Genomic DNA, 10765 nt, shown 5'->3' on the forward strand with positions numbered 1-10765 from the left:
TATGATAAAAATAATGGTATTTTTAGAAAGCCCATTTAATGGCGAGAAAAACGGTATATAATATGTGTGGGTACAGTAAATGAGTAAGAGGAAAATTACAGCTAAACACAAACACCGCAAAAATGTAAAAATAGCCTTGGTCCCAAACGGACAGAAAATGGAAAAGTGCTGCGGTCATTAAGGGGTTAAATAAAGGAACTGCTGCCAATTTGCACCAACGCTAAGTCTGACGTCTTTATTTATGGGGTTAGGTTGTTTGCAAAATAGTATTCAGGTGTTTTTTGTGTGTAAGGGCCGGAACTTGACAACATAAAAAGTCAAGTGGCTCCTGTAGGCAGTGCAAAGCTTAGCCAGAGGGAGCTTTGACCGCGGAGGAAGAGGCCTGGGGGAGGATAGGAGGAGTTAGATGCGGAGCTGGTGAGGTTATTTAGCCTTGAGACTGAGCGGAAAAGCCAGCAGTTGTTTATTGAAAATTTGTAGAAGCATCTCCCTCCCACCCATCCCTGTTTTTTTATTTTTTTTGTTTGTTCTTTGTCTTTTATTGATGTTATTATCGCAGTTGGTTGGCGGGGGTGCTAGCCCATACAATTACAGGAGATTATGCCAATTGTTAGTGTGATGGTATTTTGCATTCCCATGGGGGGAATTCAAGATGGGGGTCTCTAAGGGCAAGGGGTTCCTTAGAGACTTATGTTGATTATCGCTGACAGGCTCAATCACTTGCACGGTTGGGTCCAGTGGATAGAGTGATGGCCATATATACAAAGAAAGTAGGGTGGACTAGCACCGCTGTTTATGTGTAACGTGATTACAATTATTTGCACTGTTATTTATTGAGTTATTAAAGTTTTTCTAAAGTTATTTATTAAATAAAGGAGCTGCGGCCAATTTGCACCAACGCTAAGTCTGATGTCTTTATTTATGGGTTTAGGTTGTTTGCAAAATAGTATTCAGTTGTTTTTTGTGTGTAAGGGCCGGAACTTGACAACATAAAAGGTCAAGTAAAGCTAAGACTGCAAGTTTAATGTGGTTATTGATATCTTTCATGGCATATATTTTTGAAGTAACATAACAAAAAGTACATACAATGACTCATACTGAAATCCACAGTTCCCTTTACAGTATAGGAACAGTGACATTCTGCATTGCTCTTACCATTGGTCAGCTTTGTTTGATTGTTTGCAAAGCAGGAAAAGTTCCCATAATCCTCCAGGCTCTGATTCTGTAGCATTAGCAGATTTGGTAATATGAAATCTAGATCTTGGGTTGTATAATTTGCTTCAAGTTTTAGCCAGGTATTGTTTTTTCCCTCCAATTGAAAATTTACATTTAAAGGCAAATCAGCTTCACCGCAAGGTAAAAGGGCATTACCTAAAAAAAAGATATAAGTATTTACAAAGAAGGCAATAATAATCATATTATTAATAATAATATACACTGGTCTAAACTACTCTTTGAATATCAAAAATTTAAACTTTTAATTAATATTTGGCTGCTATAAGCCCAAGTGTTATGAATTATATTACATAATGCTTAAAGGGACATGAAACCCAATTTTTTTCTTTCATAATTTAGATATAGCATATCATTGTAATCAACTTTCCAATTTGCTTCTATTAACTAATTTGCTTCATTCTCTTGATAACCTTTGTTGAAGGAGGAGAAATAAACTACTGGGAGTTAGATGTACACATTGGGTGAGCCAATGACAAGAGGCATATATGTGCAGCCACCAATCACCAACTAGCTCCCAGTAGTGCACTGCTGTCCTCAGCCTACCTAGGTATGCCTTTCAACAAAGTATACAAAGAGAACGAAACAAGTTAGATAACCGAAGTAAATTGAAAGTTGTTTTAAATTGCAAGTTCTGTCTGAATCATGAAAGTTTAATTTTGATTTTACTGTTCCTTTAATATTAAAATATAATTATTGAATGAAATAAATACATATGAAAGTACATATAAACAAAGAGGGGAAGTGTATAGTAACTAAAATATCACAGATTAAAAGAGGAAATGAAACTAAAAAGAACATTACAATCAGCAAAGTACGAGCATAGGGAAACACACAACAAAATCAGTTATTGGAGTGAGATCAAGTCATGTCCGACTATAGCCTAGATTCATTAAAATCTACTTCTGAAACTAATAAATCTTCCTGTAACATTGCAACCAGAAAATCTCCAAATTCATAAAGATGTGCAACCCCCTTTGTCACTGCCTTAAGTTACTAGTTCAGCTCATTTAGACTTAATTCAACAATGGATTCGCTGTTCACCGGCATCACAAAAACACATTCAAAACCTTACAAAACAAATTCAAACTAAAAAAAATCCACACTAACAAATGCACAAAGGAAACGAAAACTACAGTTGCTCTACACAGTATGACTATGATGGGGCAATACAAGTAAAACAAGAAAATATTTATATTTTATATTTTCTTTTTACATAAATCATATTGGCTACAACTAAAATAAAGGTGAACATAAATTCTAAACTTCTCTTTTTTCTGTATTAAAGGGACAGGAAACCCCCCAAAAATTATTTAATAATTTAGGTAGAACGTACAATTTAAAACAACTTTCCAGTTTACTTCTATCATCATATTTGCCTCATTCTCTTGGTATCATTTGTTGAAGGAGCAGCAATGCACTACTGGTTTCTAACTGAACACATGGGTGAGCCAATGACAATCGGTATAAATATGCAGCCACCAATCAGCAGCTAGAACCTAGGTTCTTTGCTGCTCCTGAGCTTAATTAGACAAACCTTTCAGCAAAGGATAACAAGAGAAAGTAGCAAATTAAATAATAGAAGTAAATTGGAAAGCTATTTAAAATCACATGCTCTTTCTTAATCATGAAATAAAATATGGGTTTCATGATCCTTTAAATGTGATAGAACCATCAGTGTTGGTGTTTAGCTAGGACTCCAGTAAACATGGGGGTGTCCATCAATGGAACGTGTACTGGGACAATGACATTTATAGAACAAGTAATTAATGTAATTAGAATGAGGAGCGTACTGTGCAGGGTACAAAGGAGTATAATGAGTTAACACAACCAAGATAATCTAAGCGTTAGGGAGCACATATGAGATTAAACAACTTTAATAGATATAGACAAAGAAGGAGACCCAGACTAACACTGATCAGGGAGGGAAAGAACAGGTAGCAAGATTACTTTTAAGAGAAGGGACTCAGAGAAAAGAATAAGGGAGGGCTCAGAGTATTAAGCACATAGAGTCATAGGATAACAATTTGAAAGTAGGATGGTATAGTTCATAAGTGATCACAAGTTATAGGAGGACACAGATAGTCACGATAGTGAGCACCGGTTATCAGAGGCCACATGGAGTTGCAATAGTGAGTATAGGACATCTAAGGTCACAGAGAGTCACAATTGTGGGTACACATTATCAGACAGCACAGTCTTAAAGGGACAGTATACTGTAAAATAGTTTTTCCCTTAATGTGTTTACAATTGCTTTTTTTACCAACTGCAGAGTAAAAAATGTATGAAAATTAGCTTTTTAAGGTTTATTTCTGTATATTAAAGCTCTGATTTTGTGTTTTGAAGCCACAGCCTAATAAAATAGGTTGAGCTTGAAGGTATAATCAGATCTCATTACTGTATCACATTGTGCACATATACCTGCTTCTTTATCTTATATCTGTCCTTAAAACAATCACCAATACTTTGAGAGAACAATGGAAAATCAACATTTTATTACCTTATCTCTGCTTTATCACACTCGGAGTGTAATTTCTTCTGATGGCTGTGTTTACAAAGCTTATTTATAGCTGGTACGCGCGGCCACAAACTTTCAGAATAGGTGGGGATACCACATGCTAAATTAACAATTTCAAATGCCAATATAAGGGTAAAGGAGCTACTTGTAAACAATTCACTCCAGCAGGTAAAGTGGATCATTGGGAACAAATTAAAGGGGAGAAAAATTTTGAGTAAACTGTCCCTTTAATGGAGAGCACAGGACATCAGTGGGCACAGGGAGTCACAGTAGTGACAACATATCATCAGATAGCACAGGGAGTCACAGTAGTGACAACATATCATCAGATAGCACAGGGAGTCACAGTAGTGACAACATATCATCAGATAGCACAGGGAGTCACAGTAGTGAAAACATATCATCAGATAACACAGAAAGTCACAGCAGTGACAACATATCATCAGATAGCACAGGGAGTCACAGTAGTGACAACATGCCATCAGATAGCACAGGAAGTTACAGTAGTGACAACATGTCATCAGATAGCACAGGGAGTCACAGTAGTGACAACATATCATCAGATAGCACAGGAAATCACAGCAGTGACAACATATCATCAGATAGCACAGGGAGTCACAGTAGTGACAACATGTCATCAGATAGCACAGGGAGTCACAGCAGTGACAACATGTCATCAGATAGCACAGGGAGTCACAGTAGTGACAACATATCAGATAGCACAGGGAGTCACAGTAGTGACAACATATCATCAGATAGCACAGGGAGTCACAGTAGTGGCAACATATCATCAGATAACACAGAAAGTCACAGCAGTGGCAACATATCATCAGATAGCACAGGGAGTCACAGTAGTGACAACATGTCATCAGATAGCACAGGGAGTCACAGTAGTGACAACATAAACAACATAAACAATTCACTCCAGCAGGTAAAGTGGATCATTGGGAACAAATTAAAGGGGAGAAAAATTTTGAGTAAACTGTCCCTTTAATGGAGAGCACAGGACATCAGTGGGCACAGGGAGTCACAGTAGTGACAACATATCATCAGATAGCACAGGGAGTCACAGTAGTGACAACATATCATCAGATAGCACAGGGAGTCACAGTAGTGACAACATATCATCAGATAGCACAGGGAGTCACAGTAGTGACAACATATCATCAGATAACACAGAAAGTCACAGCAGTGACAACATATAATCAGATAGCACAGGGAGTCACAGTAGTGACAACATGCCATCAGATAGCACAGGAAGTTACAGTAGTGACAACATGTCATCAGATAGCACAGGGAGTCACAGTAGTGACAACATATCATCAGATAGCACAGGAAGTCACAGCAGTGACAACATATCATCAGATAGCACAGGGAGTCACAGTAGTGACAACATGTCATCAGATAGCACAGGGAGTCACAGCAGTGACAACATGTCATCAGATAGCACAGGGAGTCACAGTAGTGACAACATATCAGATAGCACAGGGAGTCACAGTAGTGACAACATATCATCAGATAGCACAGGGAGTCACAGTAGTGGCAACATATCATCAGATAACACAGAAAGTCACAGCAGTGGCAACATATCATCAGATAGCACAGGGAGTCACAGTAGTGACAACATGTCATCAGATAGCACAGGGAGTCACAGTAGTGACAACATATCATCAGATAGCACAGGGAGTCACAGTAGTGGCAACATATCATCAGATAGCACAGGGAGTCACAGTAGTGGCAACATATCATCAGATAGCACAGGGAGTCACATACATTAAAAGGAAGGTGCAGAGAGAGTTTGACAATATGTAGAGCAGGCAACACAGACATGTATAGAGAGTCATAGTAATATTTAGAAGTCTTTAGAGAGCACAAGCAGAAGAAATCATGAGGGGTCAATAAAGACCACAACACAATCACATTACAGAGTCAGTAATGATCACAGTACAGAGTCAATAATTATCACAATACTGAGTCAGTAATGATCACAATACAGAGTCAGTAATAATCACATTACATAGTCAGTAATGATCACAATACAGAGTCAGTAATGTACACAGTACAGAGTCAGTAATGATCACAATACAGAGTCAATAATGATCACAGTAGAGTCAGTAATGATCACATGACAGAGTCAGTAATGATCACAATACAGAGTCAGTAATGATCACAATACAGAGTCAGTAATGATCACATTACAGAGTCAGTAATAATCACATAAAAACGTCAGTAATGATCACAATAACTAGTCAGCAATAATCACATTACAGAGTCAGTAATGTTCACAGTACAGAGTCAGTAATGATCACAATACAGAGTCAATAATGATCACAGTAGAGTCAGTAATGATCACAGTAGAGTCAGTAATGATCACAACACAAATCTTTAGAGGGCACAGGTAGAACAAATCCTGGGGTAACATTAGGTAAAGATTGTGGTGTACAAGATGCTTTGAAGATTATACCTCACAGGTTATAGAATACACAATTCTGACTAATCCATGTAAATGTAACATCAAAATACACAGAGTTTAAAGGAATAAAAGATGCAGCGAGTCATAGACAGCACAATCCTGTGTGAACAAGGAGTCACCCTACCCTCTCTGTTCTCCTACCTGCAATGGGCACAGTGACAACCTTAGGGTCCTCTGAAATGTGGGGTCTTGATGGGGAGAACAAACAGAGAATGAAGATGAGCAACATCCTCCACTGGTCCCTGTAGTGAGTGTGAAGCAGGTTACAGTGAGGAAGTGGTGGCGCAGAGTAGATCACTGGGCTGTTCATTTCTCAGCAGCCGTTCCCCTGGGGGATCTGTGGGTGCAGCTGTTGGGTGGGAGTTGAAATGGAGGGAGATGTGAGAATTTCTGGGGAAGCAGCCTAAAAGTCCCTCTGATAACACTTATCCCAGATTATTCAATATTTACATCTAAAGCAAAAGGCAACACAATTATGTTACAGAGAAGCAAAATAAAAATACAAATTATTACATTATCTGTGAGCAAAATCCTTAAAGGGACACTGAACCCAAATTTTTTCTTTTGTAATTCAGATAGAGCATGCAATTTTAAGCAACTTTCTCATTTGCTCCTATTATCAATTTTTCTTCATTATCTTGCTATCTTTATTTGAAAAAGAAGGCATCTAAGCTTTTTTGGTTTCAGTACTCTGGACAGCACTTTTTTATTGGTGGATGAATTTATCCACCAATCATCTAGGTTGTTCACCAAAAATGAGCCGGCATCTACACTTACATTCGTGCATTTCAAATAAAGATACCAGGAGAATTAAGAAAATTTGATAATAGGAGTAAATTAGAAAGTTGCTTAAAATGTCATGCTCAATCTGAATCACGAAAGAAAAAATTTGGGTACAGTGTCCCTTTAACCCCTTGAGTGCTAATGACGGCTCTGAGCCGTCACAGAGTTTCCCACTCTGGTGCTAATTACGGCTCAGAGCCGTCACTAGCACTCTCCCAACTTGAGGGAGATCTGGGGGCTCCCACCCGCTCCTACCCCGGCGATCGGTGCTGCATAATGAAAGGCATCGCCGGGGCTTCCGTTTTGCGTGGTGACGTCACGCGCAATAAACGTGATGACGTCACCATGTATCTCAGGCATCTAAGCAGCTACAGACCCCCAAGAAATAAATAAAAATAAAGTAATAAAAAATATTTTTTTAAATATTAAAAATAAGAAACCCTTTAAGAAAACCTTAGCACCCAGATTGGAAAGTGCTTAGCATTTAAAGGGTTAAGGGACATGAAACCCAACATTTTTCTTTCATGATTCAGATATAGAATACAATTTATACAACTTTACTTCTATTAAATAGTTTGCTTCATTCTCTTGATATTCTTTGTTATAGAAACAGCAATGCACAAGGGTTAGCCAATCAGCTCCTGAGCCTATCTAAAATGATTTAAGGGACTAATAATCAACAAGCACATACTAAAAAACACAATACAATAACACTTGGACCCTGTTTACATTCAGGTAGATTACAAGTTTTGCGCTAAAGAGGGTATTTAACAAACGCAACAAAAGTTGCGTTATTTCCCCCTCCATAGCGCTGCCATTACAAGTTTTAGAAAAGCCGGCTTGTGCGTGCTATATAGTTGCTTTGAGCTCCATACTGCACAAAACATCAATGGGGAGAGCGTGTTAGAAAAAAACCTAACACCTGCGATTGCGGAATGAAAAGCTCCGTAACATAGCCCCTTTGATATCTATGGGGGGAAAAAATGATACGTTTAAACCTAACACCCTAACATAAACCCCTAATCTGCTGCCCCCGACATCGCCGACACCTAAATAAACTTATTTAACCCTAATCTGCCGCTCCCGATATCGCCACCACCAAAATAAATCTATTGACCCCTTATCTGCCGCTCCTGATATCGCCGCCACTATACTAAAGTTATTAACCCCTATTCCCCCGCACCCCAACATCGCCCCCACACTATAATAAAGATATTAACCCCTAGTCCGACACTCCCCGACATCACCGCCACTAAATAAAGTTATTAACCCCTAAACCTCTGGCCTCCCACATCACTACCACTAAATAAACCTATTAAGTCCTAAACCGACAGCCCCCACATCGCAACAACCTAAATTAAACTATTAACCCCTAAACCTAACCCTAGCCCTAATTTAATAACCAATAGGAATGAGAGCTGCTTAAATCCTATTGACTGATTTGAACAGCCAATAGGATTTCAACAGCCCTAATTCCTATTGGCTGATTCAAATTTTTCAGCCAATAGGAATGCAATGATACCCCCAGTATAAAAGGGGTACCTTGCATTTCAATCCTCAGTGTGCATCGGACGATCGCATGAAGAGGACCTCCACGTCGGATCGATGGACCTCCGTCTTGGACCTTCGCTTGGACCTCCGCCTTGGACCTTTGCCTGGACCTCCGCCTCCGCGCATTGACCGCTCCGCCTCCGCAGGGATGAAGAAGATGCCGGTCCCACGATGGATGAAGATGAAACCGCCTGGATGAAGATGGAGCCGTCGGGATTAAAGGGACAGTATACACTCATTTTCATATAACTGCATGTAATTGACACTACTATAAAGAATAAGATGCACAGATACTGATATAAAAATCCAGTATAAAAATGTTTAAAAACTTACTTAGAACCTCTTAGTTTAGCTCTGTTGAAAAGGCAGCTGGAAAGCCCACTGCAAGTGGGAAATAAGACCCTCCCCCCCTCCCCCTTCTTTTGCATATGAAAAGACCCTTTACACAAACAGGAGCAAGCTGGAGAAGGTAGCTGACGGTATTCAAATAAAACTTTGGGGCTTGGTTAGGAGTCTGAAAATCAGAGCAATGTTATTTAAAAATAAGCAAAACTATACATTTAAAAAAAAAAAACTTTATGGGCTATATAAATAGATCATCTACAAAACATTTATGCAAAGAAAAAATGAGTGTATAATGTCCCTTTAAGATCGTTCAAGCGGGACTTCATTAGAAGTATTAGAATAGGAATAATTTTTATTATTTTGGATAATTTGTTTATTATTTTGGATAATGTATTTTTTTTTGTTTTGGGGAAAAAGAGCTGAATGCCCTTTTAAGGGCAATGCCCTTTTCAGGGCAATGGGTAGATTAGGTTTTACTTTATTTTTATTTTGTGGGTTTTAGGGGTGGTGGTTTGTATACTGTTAGGGGGTGTTTGTTTTTCTTTTGTAGGAAAAAAGCTGATTTCTTTAGGGCAATGCCCTACAAAAGGTCTTTTTAAGGGCATACAAAGGCCCTTTAAGGGCCCTTGGTAGTTTATTATAGATTAGGGTTTTTTATTTTGGGGTATTTTTTTTTTTTTAAACAGGGTATTAGAATAGGAATAATTATTATTTTGGATAATTTCGTTTGTTATTTTTTGTAATGGTAGTTTTTTTTTTTTGTAATGTTAGATTTTAGTGTAAGGCAGCTTAGGTTTTACATCACAGGTAAGTTTGTATTTATTTTAACTAGGTAGTTAGTAATTAGTTAATAACTATTTACTAACTAGTCTACCTAGTTAAAATAAATACAAACTTACCTGTTAAGTAAAACCTAAGCTAGCTACAATATAACTATTAGTTATATTGTAGCTAGCTTAGGTTTTATTTCACAAGTAAGTATGTATTTAGTTAATAATTGTAACTTTAATTTAGCTCTATTTTAATTATGTTAAAGTTAGGGGGTGTTAGGTTTAGGGTTAGGGTTACGGTTAGGTTTAGGGTTAGGGTTAGGTTTAGGGTTAGGTTTAGGGGTTAATAGTTTAATTTATGTTGTTGCGATGTGGGGGCTGGCGGTTTAGGGGTTAATAGGTTTATTTAGTAGTAGTGATGTGGGAGGCCAGAGGTTTAGGGGTTATTAACTTTATTTAGTGGCAGCGATGTCCGGGAGCGGCGGAATAGGGGTTAATATCTTTATTATAGTGTGGGCGATGTTGGGGTGCAGGGAAGCGCTGTGGAACCTGTTGGCGCTCTACAAATACCTGATAATAATAATAATAATAATAGAGGTTAATAACGTTAGTATAGTGGCGACGATGTCGGGGAGCGTCGGAATAGGGGTTCATAAATTTTATTAGCGGCGGCGATGTCGAGAGTGACAGATTGGGGGTTAATACCTTTAAAATAGTGTTTGCGATGTGGGAGGGCCTCGGTTTAGGGGTTAATAGGTAGTTTATGGGTGTTAGTGTAGTTTGTAACACTTTTGTTGCGTAAAACGCATCTCAGATGGTGGTATGGATCTTGTCGTTATAGGGTGTAACGCAAGCTTTTTAGCCTCACCGCAAAACTCGTAGTGGCAGCGCTATGGAAGTCCCATGAAAAAAACGTCATTTTTTTGAGTGCGGGACTGACGTTGCGTTACAGGCTTAAAGGCTTATGGTACAGCTATACCAACAAGACTTTATGGCTGTGTTGCTGTTTTAACGCTGAAATGACAAGTTTTTCAGCGTTAAAACAAAAACACACAATTCGTAATCTACCTGATTGTTACCGATAATCAACAG

The 10765-nt window shown here is 38.4% G+C and overlaps 1 protein-coding gene across 1 annotated transcript in view; it reads right to left on the reverse strand.

The window, feature by feature from the left end:
• Positions 1 to 6454, reverse strand: part of CD19 (CD19 molecule) — a 114044-nt gene extending 107590 nt beyond the window's left edge. Inside the window, exons 1-2 of the mRNA XM_053694402.1 lie at positions 6366 to 6454; positions 1156 to 1371 (exon numbers count right to left, since the gene is read on the reverse strand). Coding sequence (XP_053550377.1) covers positions 1156 to 1371; positions 6366 to 6453 — 304 coding nt within the window. The 5' untranslated portion in view covers position 6454. The remainder of the gene's footprint in view (positions 1 to 1155; positions 1372 to 6365) is intronic.
• Positions 6455 to 10765: the final 4311 nt, after the last annotated feature.

Source organism: Bombina bombina, chromosome 11 (assembly GCF_027579735.1).
Source record: "Bombina bombina isolate aBomBom1 chromosome 11, aBomBom1.pri, whole genome shotgun sequence".
In the NCBI taxonomy this organism is placed as follows: domain Eukaryota; kingdom Metazoa; phylum Chordata; class Amphibia; order Anura; family Bombinatoridae; genus Bombina; species Bombina bombina.